Genomic DNA, 16,097 nt, shown 5'->3' on the forward strand with positions numbered 1-16,097 from the left:
AACAGACCATTCTGTACCAATTTTACTTTAAAATATTGATCATCTTCATCGAAAATAAATATTTATTTAAGAGAAAATTAATAAATAATTCAATATTAATAAGAATTTCTAATAATAATTTAACGAGATTTAATAATTGTTAAAAAAAGGAGAATTAAACTTTTTTTTTTTAAATTATTTTCTCCGTAGGTTATTTCTGACATATGGAGTGGGTGGTGTTATCTAGAGGTAATCATCCTATTCTAAACATGGTTAGAGAAGAGAGGGTTTTCATTCCGTAGGATTCGAATCGACGCCACTGCAGTTTCGAGGGTGCTAAGACCTCAGCTTCGACCTCCGCCTTGGCTACAAACGGCCCTACTTAAACTTGTATTAGTGGTTATGCATTAATACTATTATGTCTATCATTTATTACAACTATCTTAGCAAAAACGTATTTACCTGCTTTCCAGTTTTACCCAATCTGAAGAAAGAAATTCTCGAACCGAAATCCGGTTTTTCTCGATAGAATTAAAAATTTTTGGAAGCAATGATGTGAATTGTTCTGTAAAAACTGCGCCTTTCCGGTATTCTAAAGGTTTTTTATGGTTTTCAATCACCCTATGAGATATATTTATTTCAAAAGATGCTCTTAAAAAGACCTATATAACTTCATAAAACTAAAACAAGATAAACATGACAAAGATATTTATCATTGAAGTAAGAGTAAATATGCGAATATGCTGTACCACAATTAAAATGATTTATATGGTAGAATGTTTTCTTTCAGAAGGAAACATAATTTTTGAGGCCTATAGTTCCAGGAAATTTTGAATCTGGAGTCTTTATATTCTAATAATTAGAGGCAGATCTTTCTCCCTAATGAAGGTAGGAACGTAAGAGATCTAGTGAAGCTTGAGCTTCCGCAATACTCTGGTGGGTTCAGGACGACTTAGGTGTTTATCCATGGTCCATAGTCGATCACTAATCAGACGTCTTCTTACTCTGTCAAATCAATTGTACAGGATCTTACTAGAGAAAAGGTATCTTCATTCCACTTTATCTACTGTTATGTGGCGTACGGAGGCCTCTCGATTTAACATTAGAGCAGATTGAAGCGACTCATGAATTCCTTTTTAAGATTTGTTTCGGTACCTCGAGACTTTAGCACATACCATACCTCTAAGGTGAGTTAAAGTGGTTCTCCCACTAAACTCCTGGCAATATTATCTCGGATGTTACTTTAAACAAACCATCAGTTCCCAGCACCCTTCCTACATTTACAGTATCCACTTCTAATCTTCAATCCACTCCCAGTGCATTGAAGCAAGAACTCGCTATTATGACCTCTTTATCCATTCTCAGCAAACCAAAACATTTGAAAATTCCTTTTAAGCCCACTCCACTGTCCTGTGGAATTCCCTTTCTTCTAATATCTGACATGCTTCTTCCATATCTACATTAGAATCCCTCCTTTTCCGATACCTTCTCACATCCCTTACAGACGTTCCTAACCACAAAACTGTACTTTAAGATTGAAATTAGTATCAGAAGTGAATAATTGTTCATATATTCTAGGTTGTGTAAATTTAAATATTTCTGAAGTTTTTTTTTGTGTGGAATGGATAGAAATGCCTACATGCGTTTTTGAACATACGTGGACGTATACGTTTATTTATATATTTTAGTGTTTATATACATAGGAAGAAATTTTAATTAACCTACTATTTTATTTTTTATTTCTACTTTCTTCATTTTTAATTTAAAATTAGAATTTATTTTGTTTTGATTTCTAATTTTATTTTTATTTATATAGTAGACATTGTATAAACTAAGTTATTTATATTTTTAGTTTCTGGCTATAAATGCTTTCTTGTATACATTTGTGTTATTTTGAAGGGACCTCGTTTCGGAATAAAATTTATTTTCCATTCTATTTTATTTATAGGTTTACCTATAATTTAATTTAATTTGACTCAAATTTGAAGGAAAGTTGGGGATTAATGTTAAAATCATCTGCTACCAACTTCACCAGATTTCGTCCACTACTTTCGTTTACGTATACGCAAAAGTATTTACCATGACATACCACTTTTTACGTTTCCAGAAATTTGATAAATTTTAAAATATCAATGCTTTCATAGCCTTCAAGATTTTAGCAGGATTTTTGTCAACTTCTTCCCACTATTGGGCTAATACGCATGATCTTAGCCTGCTGTTCTATGGAGCTCTGCAATTTTGAAGTTCAAGTAGCTCTTATCGCAAATCTATGTTTTTTTTTATCACCCTGAGTGGTTTACATCCTCTTCTGATCATTATCTGTATTAAATTGCTGTGCAGTTCAGTGTCAATCATTTATTTCAGTTTAATTCTGTATTTTTTGTCTGAAGATTTACACACTTCAAGATTACAATAATCTACATCAAGTTCAATTATTCTATGTGTTCACCTCCTTATAATACAAACCTAATCATAATCTTTTATGAAGAAATGACTAGGCATTCATATGCACTACAACTATCAACCCGTACTTAAAAGTATTACTCGTTATCATGCATTCAATTTATTTTATGCTTCGTACTTCGTGTTATCTCCCTATATAATTTAGTTTTATTGTTTATCCTTAAATCACCTCTTACAACCAAAATCATCCTAAAATTAGATAATTTTTCTGGTTCTCCGAGTTTTATTGAAGGTTTTAGACAACCGGGCATAATTTTTAATTTCCCTATTATTTATTTTCTATTTCAAATCGAAGGCTTCTTAACTTTCCAGTTAAAATGATACAGAACTCTTTTACTTTACCTGTCCACATTATTATATTTAATTCATAAATTTATAATAGAGAGAGTATTTACTTTTTTGGTGTGTTGCCTTTAAACGGAGTGTGCCCGTTCACCAATATATACAAAACTACACCGAGGGCCCACATATCTGCTTTTTCAGGATCATACGGTATTGAACTTAGTATTTCTGTGCATGCATATTGTCGCGTTCCGCAGTAAGTCGTAAGTGGTACTGGCTGCCCTGAAACCGAGTGAGATTATCAACTTGTTATAAGTAGAATATAAAGTAGAAAAAATTAAAATTAATCAATCTAATTGTAAGAAAAATATTACCATTTTTAGTCCGGGTTGCAGTCAATAAAGGTATCAAAATAGTAAAAGACAATTATTTATTATTAACCAACGTTTCGACCTAACTGGAGTTGGTAACAGAACTTCATTCTTATTAGCCTTCACGAAGCCCTGCAAAGTGGGGCGAAACCTTGGTTAACAATAAAGAGTTTTCTTTTACTATTTTGATACCTTTATTGACCGCCACCCGGACTATCTTCCTCAATCTACTTCATACGATCAACTCTCTTCTTCCAATTACCATTTTTAGTTGTGTAATTAGTAGCAAATCCGAAGTCACTCAGTTTTGTATTATGATGAGCAGTAATAAGAATATTTTCACATTTAATATCTCTATGAGCTATGTGTTGAAGGTGGAGGTATTCAATCGCGCATGCCATTTGGGTACACCAGATCCGAGCTCTTGATTCTTGAACTCTACCTGCTTTAGTTAGAAAATCCAACAGATCACCCTGTTCAGCGTATCTACAAAAAATATACAACAAAATTAATTATAAAAACCTAATAGGATTATAAAATAAGTAAACTACAGCTACACGTTTCATGGGTTTAGTACTTTTAAGGAGGTACTGTTAAGAACAACGGTAGTACAAGGAGATGATTTATTCAAGATCACGGTCAAACGTGAAATTTTTTCCTTAATAAAGGGTACTTTTCTACAGGGTTTTTAATTAAGGGGGTATGCCCCAGAGAGCTTCCAAACCAGAAGCCTCACTGATGATTTAGCAGAATAAGTAATTATCCACTAAACAAGTAATTAATATATAATTTCATCAGAAAAAATAATTAATTCTTGGAAATATGATGTCAATGTCAGGCATAGATAAGAACTACAGTAAGTGTTTGCTCGTGCCCTCCAAAAGGTACTAAGTTTCCTAAATACCTCCGCAAAGTTTATGCTTCCCCTTATATCGGACGATTGCCATATAGTAATATATGGTAGTCAAACATAAGTCCTGAACCAAGAACATGAAAAGAATATATATAGATTAAGATGTGAGAACGTAAGATCTTTCGAATGGTACATGAACCAAAAAGAGAATCAGGACAGTGGCGATACGCTGAAAAATCGGTAGTTAATGGAGTTATATGCTCAACTGGATATTATGGTATTTACTAAGCAGGCGAGAATCCGATGGCTTAGCCATGTGGAAAGGATCACCAACCAAGAAGTTTGCTATAGGTATCACCTGAAAGAAGAGGACCACAAGGGAGACCACGTCTGAGGTGTTTCGATATCGTGGAGGCCAACCTGTGTTGGTTGAGGGTGAGGAAACGGAGAAGACAGTGGTCGAGGAGAGTCTCGGAAGTCAAAGCCCTACAAGGATTGCTTGAGCAAGTGTTGCCAACTTTATGCTTTGCCATAAATGGAAAAGGATATCACGATGGCGATGGTGGTTTAGTCACACTCAGAAATTATCCAACATAGAGAATATAGTTGAGTGCCCTACAAGAAAATTTGAAGTTCATAGAACTATTATCCATTAAGCGTAACCGTAGCCCAGACTAGCTACCCTCGTACAGTAAGGACAAAACCTTCGACTCTTCTTTCATGCATTTCCCCATTCGGTCGTCTCTTACTTGCAAAGGTATTGTCTGAGCATGAATCAAATTTAATAGCTCTATTTTTACTAAATTTCTCTCAAAAACCTATCTTTTCGGATAAGACTCAGTCAATAATTAAAAAAAAACACGCTAATAAGGAACTTAATGAATTACTTTTTATTGAAAACTGCAAATGTCATTGTTACCTCATATAAATATAATATTTACGTCTTCTTTGAGCGATGCTGTAGACATAAATGATAAACGGGTGTCTGATGCGAAGTAATATATCTATTTCTCTTTGTAAAAATTTGTCTACGAAATGAGGATCTGCTGTTTTAGTGTCTGTTACCTTCAGAGCCAGCCTCATGTGCTTCCCCTTGTAATGATTTCTTTTGCAGACAAACACCTGGATGTGAATAATAAATTTTGGGCGGCTAAATAATAATATTGGGGCTCTATTTTATTTTAATTTGAATTAATATTTGAATATCTTAAAGAAAATGGATAATATTAAGATCCTTATTTATTTTTTCAAATAAAATCGATGCTATAGAATTGGTGAATTGGTAGAATAAATAGACTTCTTTAATTGGTATCTGGACAAATATATTGGGTTACTACACAGCATACTAATCAGTCTGTTATTAGGTATAACGTAAATCCATTTTTTTTTTCATAATTCTATTATTTTTTTTCACTGCTTACTTTTTTTTTTAATAAGGAAGTCATACAATTCACGCTAATCCATAAATCGAAAAGTGCCTCTACAAATTTGCCAAACAATGGCCAATCCGCACATACGCAAGGGACTGCCTGGTAAAAGTTGACCTGAATTTGCGGCCGACCCAAGAGTGTTGGTTTTTGGGCAATCAAAGGGAGCTTGTGCTATATCCTCTCGTTTGTTTTCAGTTTGAATTTTTTTAGAACTGCCAAAAGAAGAATATTTGTGTTCTCTGGGTTTTAATTTAGTAAGAATTTATGGAACCTTTGGATTCAATAATTAACTCTTGTTTAAGATTTTATATTTTAAAATTCTATCGATTCCATGTGAATGGTTTGTTTCAAATCTTGTCAATTGACTTTTGGAGGTTTATTTTTGTTTAACACAGCATAAAAACAATGTATGTTTTGGTAATTAAATTAACAAATATCATATAAAAATTCCAAACGAAAGTTGAATTTAAAGGTTATGTAGTACTATTTTTGTGAATTTTTATCACCTACGACTTGCTTTACTTATGTTTACGTTTTCTTTCATTTCGTCTATCCTTATTTTGTTCATTTTTGTAATGAAAATAAATCGAATGTAATAGCCGACAAGTCACAAGAACACACTTGTGTGTGAATACCGACGGTTGTTACTGCTTTTATTTACCAAGCGTTTGTACAAGTCTTGAATTTGCGGCGAGTGGCAAACGTGTAGATTTATCATATTTCTCTCTTCCAGTGATCAATCAAAAATATTCAACTTATACAATTAAAATCAATTGTTATAACTTATGGAACACACACATACACAAAATAAGAAAAACGAAGTTATGAATAAATGAAAATATAGACATAAGTAAAAATAGTAATAAATCATAATAAAATATAAATAAGTTAAAAACGAATAAATGATAATTATAATTTGTTTTTTCAAGGCCTTTCAACACCACGCGAATATCATTACTTTTTCCTTCTCACTTTTTCTCTTCTTCTCTCCCAGTATCTTCTCATCAAATTATAAAATTATTTATAATAATTATAAAAAACCTTCACAAGTATTTTTGGATATGAAAATAACAAAAAATTAACCACCAGAACCATGTACTTCATAAGGAACTACTGTTCTTAGTTAGAAGTAAAACCATAACAAATTGAACACTATATAATGGGCACTATATTTTATCTACTTACTGCACCATAAGAACCTTGACCCAACCTTTTGATAATCGATACTCCTTGCGTTTTGCACGTTTCTATCATAGATGGAGTAACAGTGAATGTGCCTTTGGATCTGAAAATACAAATAATTGATAATGTGTAACTTGAAATCCTTCACATGCTCAAATACATGTACTCACGTATTCTGCTCCATCTATGATAACTTGGTTGCATAATCTGTAAATAATCGTGGGTCATTCGATAGTTATTCAATGTTAAATTTCAAATAATTCGTATTGAAGAACATCTAAAAAAAAAAAATAAAGAGCTTGTAATAAATAAAATGTTTATAACAAATATAATAATTTATATACCGCAATTATAACCAATCAGATTGATTTTATAAAATATAAATTTTTCATGAATAGAAAAAGAAATAAGTTCTTCTCTCTCAGAATTCTATAAGAATGCCCTCTGCACAGAATATCTTCATGAAGGGGGAAATTTATTACATCCATACCTCACAAAACATATAACATTAAAACACTCTCAAAAGCAATAATCACAGATAAATTGTCCTGTCAAATTTTTAACAATTGACTTTATGGAGCACTTTTAAAATTAAACTTATTGATTGTCGAGTAATATTTATGCATTAAAATTTATTATTAAAAAAAAACGAAGTAATTTAACACAAAAATCCTTTTTTACTTCTAAATAAATAGGCCAACTTTCGATTATTATCAAGCCAAAGAGATTATTTTTCAATAAAAAAAAAACCACCAATAACAAAAGAAATAAACTTACGATTTTACTGAGTCCGATTTTTTTTTTCTTAATCATTTTTACGTCATTTTTGTATTAGTTAAAGGGTATCACAAGGAAAGAGGTTATTTCACACTTACTAGTAATTCATTACGACAAGAAAATTTGAAATAAAAACTTAAACATATGTTACTGTAAATAATTAGTTCTGAAGTTATTAACTTTTCTGTTGTATCAGTTTATTAGGAATAATCCTCAAGGTTCAAATTTAGTAAGCATCAAAAATCGACTGTCAAGTACGTAGGTTAGTACAACATTAGCAATAGAATGAATCCATTTAAGTAAAAAATCTAACCTTTCAAAAAATGGATTTCAAAATATATTTATTTCAAACAAAAAAAATATTTTCACATAAACATTAAACTGGATCATTTGTACACAGAGCTGTGCTTTTGCAAAATAAGTGTCAATGATAATGCGTAGTAGATATCATTTGATAAAATTGATACCGCACAATTCTTACATCAATACCCAGTTGTGCCTCAATCAGACAGTTAACTTTTCTTATTACTGTTTTGCTTGAATAGTGGAAAATTTTTCATCAAAAAGTTTTGGCTTTGTTTTGAAATGGACCTGATAGAAAAAAGATATTACAATACAAAGGGGTTTCTTTTATGATCCATCCCATGGCCAGAAAGATTGTCAAAAAACAACCATATTTTATTGTACCATCTACAAGATACTACAAATACAAAATAATCTTTTCTTTTGCCAGATATATCACTATTCAGGCTAAGCATTGATGTGTAAGTGTCAGGAAAAATAGACGAAATTTGATATGGTACCATCGAAATGGGTCATCCTCAAATAAACTATCACTTAACAAATTTGAAAACCAAGAAGTTTGGGTTTTTTAAAACTAGTCTTTGTTCCTACATAATTGTTATAATATTGTCTTAGAGTGCAAACCAATCGATTTGGAAGAGTAATGGACTTCCGATTTTCAGGGAATTTTCTAAAATAAAAAGCGTTTTGTTTTATCTGACCTTCCTAGACAAAAATAATATATAAAAAATTTCCCTGAAATTATGTTAAGTGGCAGACGGAACAATTATTTCAGTCTTGACACAACCCTCAAGCGACAAAATATGTTGATGGATAGGACAAAATAGAAAATTTTAAAATCCAAACAAAATAAACATTACCACAATATGGAGGACAAAAAATTTTCACTTGAAAATGTATCAAAAGATAATCCAGACATGAGGGGGGGGGAGGGGCTTTTGATATTTCACACTTCCAAATTTTTGGGGATGCTGAACTCGAATTCAAGGTTTGCCACTTCAATTTCTTTTGGAAATTAAAAACAGAAAAAATTGATCTTTTTTGGGTTTTCCTTCCACAACATTAAAATTATGCATGTTTAAAAAAAGAAACAACATATATCTCTCCTATCCTAAACAAAAGAAAATTGATCCTTGTTCTCTTTGATTTCATTCCTTCTGAGAATCTCATCTTAATTCAATGCTGTCCAGTCAATTGGGTACTAGAAAGGGATATTGGAGTTTTGGAAATGTATTTATTTATGTTCATTTATTTTTTCCATAAATTAGTTAATTTATGATTACTAATTTTTACATTACCATCTCCAATTTTATTCAGCAGTCTAAAAAAAATCAATTTTGTGAAGTAGCAATGAAATGGTGGGGGTATTTCTTGGAAAGCGGAATTACATATCTTTTTTTACCCAATGTTTCCAAACGGAATATATATATTTTAAATAATCTCAGCATTTTTGTTGAAAATAAATTAAAGAAGGCAACCATCGTAGAGAAGGTGATTAATATTTTTGCCAGCAATTTCAGAAGGCTAATGCTCTCATAGCAAACCCCTTCATCAGCTCTTACTATTCTAGTTAAAATAATTACTGTATTTTATTAGCAGTAATATTATTAAATAATTACGGTTGTTTAATTTAGTACAGGTTACTGTTTTTTAAAAAAATTAATGTTTTTCATGTTCAAAATCAATATTTTCTTCATAAAAGGAGATTGCTTTCACAGGTACACTTATGTGTTAGCTATATTCAATAGAAATTTATACTGGAAATAATAAATGGGTAAAACATAATTTTGTTTTTTAGAAAAATGGATAGTTATGAAATATTATGAAAAAATAATGAAATTTGGATTTTGATCTTAGTAAGCTATATAACTAGACTAAAATTATTAATTTTATTTTTATAATTACATGATTTTTTTAAAATTCTAGTGCATCTAAGATGAGTTTGCTGACGGTAAAAGGAGAGGAGAGATGCCGCAGTGGCAAACGTTCTCCCGCCAACCCCCCTGGCTTTACAGAAAGAAATTCCTCGTATCAATTTTTTCAAAATTATTTTAATATTACAAGATTATAAGTTTACCACATCATGTAAACTAGGTAGGAAGCTATCCACTCTCAAACCAAAAACTTATATGAATGTATTTTAATTTATGAAAACTGAGGCTGAGAGTAGTCCAATCCATGTTTCCTCTACTATGTAAAGTTAATCCCATTATAGGACTAAGTGTACTGCATTTTAAAACATTAAAGTTAAGAAAATTATTGGATTAGCTGTTTCGCAACAAATCTAAATATAAAAAGGGGCATTTTTTTTCTGAACACAATGATTATTATTTTATTTATTTATTGCTATTAACTGTACATTATAAAATGCTACCCATTGGTAGCACTCTAACAATGATTATTATATCTCAAAAATGACTTTTTGGAAGAAATTTCATTCTTAAATAGCAAGTCACAACAGAGTTGTCAATATATTTGCCTACAAAGTAAATCAGGAATTAATAAGAAACCATCCCAGTCAAAGGATAACCTAAAGAAACGAGTAACCTCCTTTATTCCTACCTTAGGAGTCTGAGAACAGAGGAAAAAGCGTTCAGTGTTTCAACCCATTTCCAACCTGGTTGTGCATTAACAAGTCCCAGACTGCCTTTTGGTTTGTTCTCAGTAGGAGAGGTTTGTTAAGGTATGGAGAGAAGAAACTAGGGTGGCGAGTGCACAAGTTCTTCCCTATAGGCAAAGACATCTTAGATACATTATACCAGTGGTTGGATTATCCACAATGTTGAAGACAAATAAAAATGCTAACTGGTCTAGATATTAGACAGAAATGGAGGTGAATGGTAAGTCTTCAATCCATATTTTTCATTTTAAAAGAAGCATGTATAAAATAATAATTTTATCTATTACATTGTATACTGAAGTAATAGTATTTATTCTTATTTGAAAAAATAAAACACATATAATACAAAATAAATAACATATATTATCACAATTTAAAAAAGATAACAATACACTGTCAAACAAAGAAAGTTATATACAATAATAAAACAGAATGAATGCCAATGTTCATTATACAAAAATTATATTCTATCTGAATATATCAACAATTTTTATTTTCCTAAATCTTCCATTTTCTGAGTCAAGTTTCTAGGAGGATCAAAGGAAATAGATGAATTAGAACTAGTACCTGAAAGAACTTCAGGTGTTTCTGAGTCAAAATATTTATCTTGTTGGTCGATTTCAAGCATATCAAGATCATCATAGTCATGATTTGTATCCACTTTGCTGAAAAGAAACACTGAATTAGTATTTTTCTATTTTAATTTATACTTTCTGCTGGTCTTAAGAAGTATTATAAAAAGTAGCTTGAGGGTTTGATTAAGGAAGAAATCACAAAGCAAGAATAAAACTTTATTTAATGTGCTGCGATTAGGCTTAAGTTTTAGGCCTTCATCAGGAATAAGAAAAACAAGATACCAATTAAATACAAAAATAAAAAAGAATAAATATAAAACAAGAAATCGAGAAATAGTTTATTTTTCATAAGAAGTGAAGAAATAAATCCATTATATAATACTAATATTAAATAAAAATAAAATCTGTATGGTTACAACCTAGGAAGGGTAAGGAGTACTAGTAAGGGTAAGAGTAGTACTTTGTAAGGAAGTACAATTATTAGACCAACAGTTGTGCAAAGATGTGATTTGGTCTGAATCACAATCGATCATCAGATTTTATATTATAAATAATACATTTTTATTTTGTTTTATTTATTCTTTATCTTCATTACACCCAGATATCACTAAGTAGTACTTTTCTAGCCCTTTACAAAAACTTAATTTACTATAAAAATTTTATTTTAATTCATAAACTAATAAAATGTCAAAATATTTTCACACATAAAAAAACAATAAAAACAATAGAAGCAAGGGAATGAATAAATAAACAGTAATATGTCAAAGAATTAAACACAAATACATAATAATTAATAAAAAATTACATAAATTGCAAAGGAGAATACTACATCTACATTGTGTGTTCTCTTTATAGTTTCATTGTATCTTTCATGGCATAGAAGAAGGCATTAAACATAGGCCGAAACGTCAGGACACATTTAAGAAGTTTTACACTTGCCATGTGGTTTGTTTTCTTGATTACAAATACAATCAATGATGTCTTTACCAAAAAGTGTAATGAAACTAGTAGAGACAATATTGCTGCTTATGATAAACAATTAACAATAGATAAATCATTTCTAAGAACACAGATTAGGTTTGGTCCAATATGTTTATATATGTCCAATATTTTTTTTACTTATACTTTTATTTTTCATTTACTTATATTTTTGCTCTCAAAAATGAGAATCTCTATTCTTAATGTGGTCATACACTACTGCTCCTTTTGGATGTCCTCTGAATGTATGTCATACACCACTATTCTATCACTCCAATCATTCATATCCATGCTAATCAAGTTTATAAAGCTATATTTTAAGGTTAATGATTAATAGTTCAGAATAAAATCGACACTAAATGAACAGAATCTAATAAAAATCGATATGGAACCAAGTCTCAATCTACAGAATCCCTAAAGATTTCATCATTAGAAAGTATGATGAGCAAACACAGTTTGATTAATTATGCCCAAACACAAATTTGACTACAGATAAAGACAGAATTAAACTTGTACCTTGTTTCTAAAATGTATGATGTGAGTGAAATTTTAAGATTCTGAGGTTCCCTAAAGAGGTATAAACTCTTGTTTAAAATATTACACAGTTCATCATACCTAACTTATCTGTAAATAGATATATGTTTATCTGTACTGTACTGTGATTTTTGAGTATAATTACAAAAAGTATAATTTTTGAGGTAAAAACTCCTATTGGAACAAGCCTACTGATATCAGATGCTTCCAAAATATATTTAGAAAATAAATATAAAAACTTACCTATAATCAAATTCACTATCCCTTCCATTGAGAAATTCTGAGAACACATGTGACCTAAATTCATTCATAAACAGTGCTTTCTCATTATCTGTTATAGCAGTAGGCCTCTTGACATCCTTTTCTGTACTAAAAAAAGAAAATTTTGTAATTAATTACTCACATTATTTCTGAAAATAATTGTATCCTTTATAATCAAATCAGAAAGAGTAAGTTAAATATCTGCAAATTTAACCTGCTATTGGTCCACTTTATGAGTTTTTCTCATAAAAATTTATTTTTTATGAGGAGAAGATGGTTGGGGGTGCGGTCAATGAAAAACACAAATAAGTACGATTAACTTATTTTAATGTGCCAACGTTTCGGCTAGAGTTTCTAGCCTTCTTCAGGGCTAAAAACAAAACAAGATAACAACCACAATGCAGTCAATGAAAAACACAAATAAGTACGATTAACTTATTTTTGTTTCTCATTGACCGCACCCCCAACCTTCTCCTCATTCACCATCCACGGTCAACTATCTCTCATAATTATTATTTTATATATATATATCTGATTGATTGTCAATATCTGTTCAACCTATCGCTTTGAACAGCCCTGATGAAGCCCTGCAAAATGGAGTGAAACGTCGGACATTAAATAGTTATAAACTATTTGTTCTTTTTTGACCGCAACCCTGACCATCTTCTTATATTTTTTATAATGTTCACATGTTCCCGTTCATTGTTATTTCTGGAACTAAATAAAAGGAAGGTAGAAGACCTTTCTTTCGAACTTTTCTCACTGCTTCAATATATACTGAAAAGTTTATGAGTAAACTATAAACAGTTTATGAGTTAAGTATGAACAATGTATGAGTGAACTTCATTAAAGTTATACCTCTGGTCTGTATTAATACAAGTTTGTTACAACAAAGAGTTTAACAATCAGAAAAATGGTGGCTATATGTGTGCATGTTTTGGCAATCTTGGTACCAATAATTAAACTGTTGAACATATGTTCCAGCCAACACAAATCCATCATAGTTCAAAACCATTTCTGATAGTCAAAACAGTCATATTAACAGGATCTGAGCTAGGACTAGTGGTCTGATTCAGAACTAGATATCATTCAGGTGTATCCAACACTGATCCTATTAGGTGCTACAAAGTTTAGGATTCATCATTGAAACAAACCTAATTTGTTTTGTGGTTTTTAGTCCTGATCCATGAATTTGTAAAAAAAACTTTACTATGTTAATAACGGTCAAGTTATTAACATATATTTAAGACAATCAAAGCTTTCTTTTGAATCTTTCAATATTAACAATACAGTAAATTTTTTATCAAAATGCCACTCTAACAAATATATCAGATATATTTAATTATTTTATTTTTTAATTTCTCAAATTATAAAAAATTTCTTGTAATTAATAAAATTTCAAACCTATGATCCATTTTATCTTTACATTAATAATAATAAAGCAAAAGGAACCTGAAGGTTCAATGCTTGTACCACAAAAATCATTGCCAAAATATCATTTAGCGAAAAATGTCAAACTTCATACCATAAACTGTTACTAGTATCATGGTTAAATATCAACTGCATTATTATAAGGAAAAATTCAACCCTTTTTCAATCCTTAAAATCTTTATTACAGTACACGTTGTCATTTTTCTTGGCCATAACTTATTTAATTTTGTTTACCTTAAAAAAATCCTTACATAACATTAAAATATCTACCTTATGATTTTTTTAATATCTTTGATATATCCCATGCTTTCCATGAGTCAGACCTTAAAGCGAAAAAGGGTTAAATCTTTTGAAATTGTTATTTCAGTAGGATAATACTATTAGATATTAATTATGTTTAATTAATATCTAATAGTATAATCCTTTGAACAATAATTAATATACACTTATTTCAGAAAGTTATACTTAATTTAAGAAGATTAAAGAAAAATTTTTAACCATGTGAAGAATCTCTAACTGTCTGTAAAAATATTCCATGTTTAAACCTTATTTCATGGTAGTAAGTGTTAAAATACTTATTACCCTGATATATAAGTAAAAATTATTATAATTTCCTGTTCCATATAATGGAAAGTAATATTCCATTTTTAACTATGCATTTCAATTTGTACAAAGTTACTTTAGTCATTAAAATAAAGTACCTTTCTTCCTTGTTTACATAATTTTCTCCCCAAAGCTGAATCTTTTGTCCTTTAGGAATATCATTCTCATCACTACTTGAATCACTATCTTCTTCTTCTTCTAGAGGATTCCCCATTTTCAACCGTTCTTCAATCTCTTTTTCATCAATTGCATCAAGAAGAAAATTTAAAAAACTGAAAATAGTCCTTCTATAAAAAAAAGTTAGCCCGAATAAGCCATTAACATAATAAAATATTCAAAATAAACCTGTCTGTTTCATTTTTACTTGATTGCTGTTGTTGCTTTTCCTCATCAGTTAAATATTGGCCGACTAAATTTTCGTACATTACAGGATTTCTTTTTCTCATCTGCTCATCTGAGAAATATTCACTTTCAGATGTCAATCTCCTAAGAGCTTCAAGTCGTCTATTTCGAACAGTTGACTGAAAAAGTAGTAGTGACAAGTAAAATATAGAATCAAACCATACAAGTTGTAAATAAATGATTACACACCTTTGAATTAGTTTTTGAAAATTTGCTTTGGAGATCTTGAAGATAATAATTTACTTCATAGTTATTAGGAGCTAAGTGGGCAAAATATTCCAAATGTTTTTCCATCAGGTACTTCCCAAACCTAGATAGAAAACATCCAGGATTCTTGTCTAATATAGATTCTGCAATAAGACGTTTTTCTGATATCGTCAAATCAGGATCATTTATTTGTTGGCTTTTGAAATAAACTTCAGTATTTTGAGATAGATGATCAAGCATATTATATCGCAAATCATTAACTTTTACAGTTGAAGTATCGCTTGTTGGTACATCAACTTCCATAATTAAATGAAAACCATACTCAAAACAGAAAATTAAATGTTTAGAATATAAACGATTGTTATCTGCCATAGAGCTACATGCATCAAGTTCATACTTCACAGATAACAAGAGCGACCTATATTATTCATGAAAAGGGTAGAATATATGAAGTATTAGATCCCTAATGCTTGTGTCATCATATCTACTATTTTACGATTTACATAAAGTTAAATAACCCTACGATTTAAAAATCGGGAGGAAAAACTATTTAACTTTCATATATTTAGTGTAAACAGTAAACAGTATAAAAACATCCATAAGATTTTACATTATACTCCTTTTAATATAATAGTTTCATCATATATTTTTACAGAAGTATCGGGGGTAAATAATTAGCACAAAATATTCGAGGGTCGTCACTGAGTTAAATGAAAGGGACATGCATGATGAATGCTATTCCTTGTCTATTTCATTATAGCTGATTCGAAGACCACGAATCCAAACTCGCCCATGTATCATGGCCTGCAGGTACTATATACAACTCAGCATCTATCGTTCTGTTCT

General features: G+C 30.3%; 2 protein-coding genes and 1 long non-coding RNA gene across 15 annotated transcripts in view; 1 reads left to right on the forward strand and 2 right to left on the reverse strand.

Annotated features, from left to right (window-relative positions):
- The window catches only part of LOC106680370 (testis-specific serine/threonine-protein kinase 6), a 30,489-nt gene extending 23,013 nt beyond the window's left edge, over positions 1-7,476 (reverse strand). For 6 of the 9 annotated variants that reach the window (XM_024364377.2, XM_024364374.2, XM_024364375.2 and 3 more), the window contains exons 1-7: positions 7,338-7,476; positions 6,731-6,837; positions 6,564-6,663; positions 4,868-5,070; positions 3,358-3,581; positions 2,838-3,006; positions 442-600 (exon numbers count right to left, since the gene is read on the reverse strand). In XM_024364377.2, coding sequence (XP_024220145.1) covers positions 442-600; positions 2,838-3,006; positions 3,358-3,581; positions 4,868-5,070; positions 6,564-6,663; positions 6,731-6,744 — 869 coding nt within the window. In that variant the 5' untranslated portion in view covers positions 6,745-6,837; positions 7,338-7,476. Of the gene's footprint in view, positions 1-183; positions 358-441; positions 601-2,837; positions 3,007-3,357; positions 3,582-4,867; positions 5,071-6,563; positions 6,664-6,730; positions 6,838-6,904; positions 7,051-7,337 lie in introns of those variants that run through there. The other 3 variants (XM_067046679.1, XM_014420034.2, XM_067046684.1) reach the window with 3 other exon arrangements.
- On the forward strand, positions 7,459-14,930 carry LOC106680372 (uncharacterized). 5 transcript variants are annotated; one of them, XR_010843218.1, is made up of 6 exons: positions 7,459-7,599; positions 9,567-9,734; positions 10,208-10,480; positions 13,593-13,701; positions 14,495-14,598; positions 14,796-14,901. It is a non-coding gene; the product is annotated as an uncharacterized lncRNA (long non-coding RNA). The 5 variants fall into 5 exon arrangements; XR_010843219.1 differs by lacking the exon at positions 14,495-14,598 and having other exon boundaries at positions 14,796-14,930; XR_010843220.1 differs by lacking the exon at positions 13,593-13,701.
- Positions 10,604-15,619, reverse strand: LOC106680371 (coiled-coil domain-containing protein 97). Its single transcript, XM_014420035.3, has 5 exons — positions 15,234-15,619; positions 14,988-15,163; positions 14,741-14,914; positions 12,591-12,716; positions 10,604-10,925 (listed from the first exon to the last, which is right to left on the reverse strand). Exons 1-5 carry the CDS (start codon positions 15,552-15,554, stop codon positions 10,751-10,753), a joined length of 972 nt encoding a protein of 323 aa, XP_014275521.1. The 5' UTR covers positions 15,555-15,619; the 3' UTR covers positions 10,604-10,750.
- Positions 15,620-16,097: the final 478 nt, after the last annotated feature.

Source organism: Halyomorpha halys, unplaced genomic scaffold (genome assembly GCF_000696795.3).
Source record: "Halyomorpha halys isolate HHAL.00 unplaced genomic scaffold, Hhal_1.1 Scaffold257.1, whole genome shotgun sequence".
Lineage (NCBI taxonomy): Eukaryota > Metazoa > Arthropoda > Insecta > Hemiptera > Pentatomidae > Halyomorpha > Halyomorpha halys.

Coding starts and splice junctions, on each gene's coding strand:
- LOC106680371 (XM_014420035.3), bottom strand. CDS start 15,554: ATGGAAGTTGATGTACCAACAAGCGATACTTCAACTGTAAAAGTTAAT. Junction 12,717..14,740: donor TATGTAAACAAGGAAGAAAG/GTACTTTATTTT, acceptor TTCTTTTTTTAG/TACAGAAAAGGATGTCAAGA. Junction 10,926..12,590: donor GATAGTGAATTTGATTATAG/GTAAGTTTTTAT, acceptor GTTTCTTTTCAG/CAAAGTGGATACAAATCATG.